Source organism: Pyxicephalus adspersus, chromosome 7 (genome assembly GCF_032062135.1).
Source record: "Pyxicephalus adspersus chromosome 7, UCB_Pads_2.0, whole genome shotgun sequence".
NCBI classification, from domain to species: Eukaryota; Metazoa; Chordata; class Amphibia; order Anura; family Pyxicephalidae; genus Pyxicephalus; species Pyxicephalus adspersus.
This window is the reverse complement of record NC_092864.1, coordinates 6,900,829-6,901,618: the sequence shown is the minus strand read 5'-3', so window position 1 is coordinate 6,901,618 and position 790 is coordinate 6,900,829. Positions and strand designations below refer to the sequence as shown.

General features: G+C 40.3%; 1 gene segment (V, D, J or C); it reads right to left on the bottom strand.

The window, feature by feature from the left end:
- LOC140334994 (immunoglobulin heavy constant mu-like) overlaps positions 1 to 187 on the bottom strand; it is a 17,974-nt gene extending 17,787 nt beyond the window's left edge. Inside the window, 1 exon segment of the C gene segment in view lies at positions 50 to 187. Coding sequence covers positions 50 to 89 — 40 coding nt within the window.
- Positions 188 to 790: the final 603 nt, after the last annotated feature.

Sequence of the window (790 nt, the reverse complement as noted above, 5' to 3'; positions counted from 1 at the left end):
CACAGCAATGATCACATCCCTTATTCAGTGTCATCATCATCATACTCACAGACAGTTGTCACCAGCAGTGGCAGGAGCAGAGAGGACATTGTAACAATACAGAGGGGCCCTGGGCCTCCCACATCTACTACACAATATTGTCAGTCACATCACACCCAGTTACATAGCATGTCTCCTCCTACTGGGGCTGGACCACCACATATGCAAGATGCGAATGGTAAGGCAATGCAAACCCCCAGTCCACAGACAAGAAGGCAATATAGTCTGTAATTATATTCGTCAGGATGCTACAGATTTCCATCATCTACAGTTTTCTCTAATGTTCATCAGATATCGGTACATGCTGCACTACAGAACTTGTAACCTGTATTCCCAGTATATGGGAATAATCACTCTTTCTTCCTGTCTCTCTTCTGGTAATTTACCTTACAAAGTGTTATAATACAAATAATAACCTCCAAAGTATTACAATAACCTGAAATACTATAAAGAGATGGAATAATCATTTTAGTGTTCGGACTCAGATACCTCACTTATCTTCCAGTTTATTGCAGCCCAGCTATGCTTTGGTTTCAATTCTCTTTGAATAATTGAGGGGTTGCTGCCATTCATATCATCAGCTCAATAAGTAACAGGGGACTTAATTGTAATTGTTATACCTGGCTGGTATGTACAAAATGTATGATTGGTTGGTATGTACAAAACATATTTCCCTACAGTTTTGATTTCTGTAAAGTGGAACTAAATCCCGCTTTACTCACCTGTCCTTGTTCCATCACAGGGTACCACT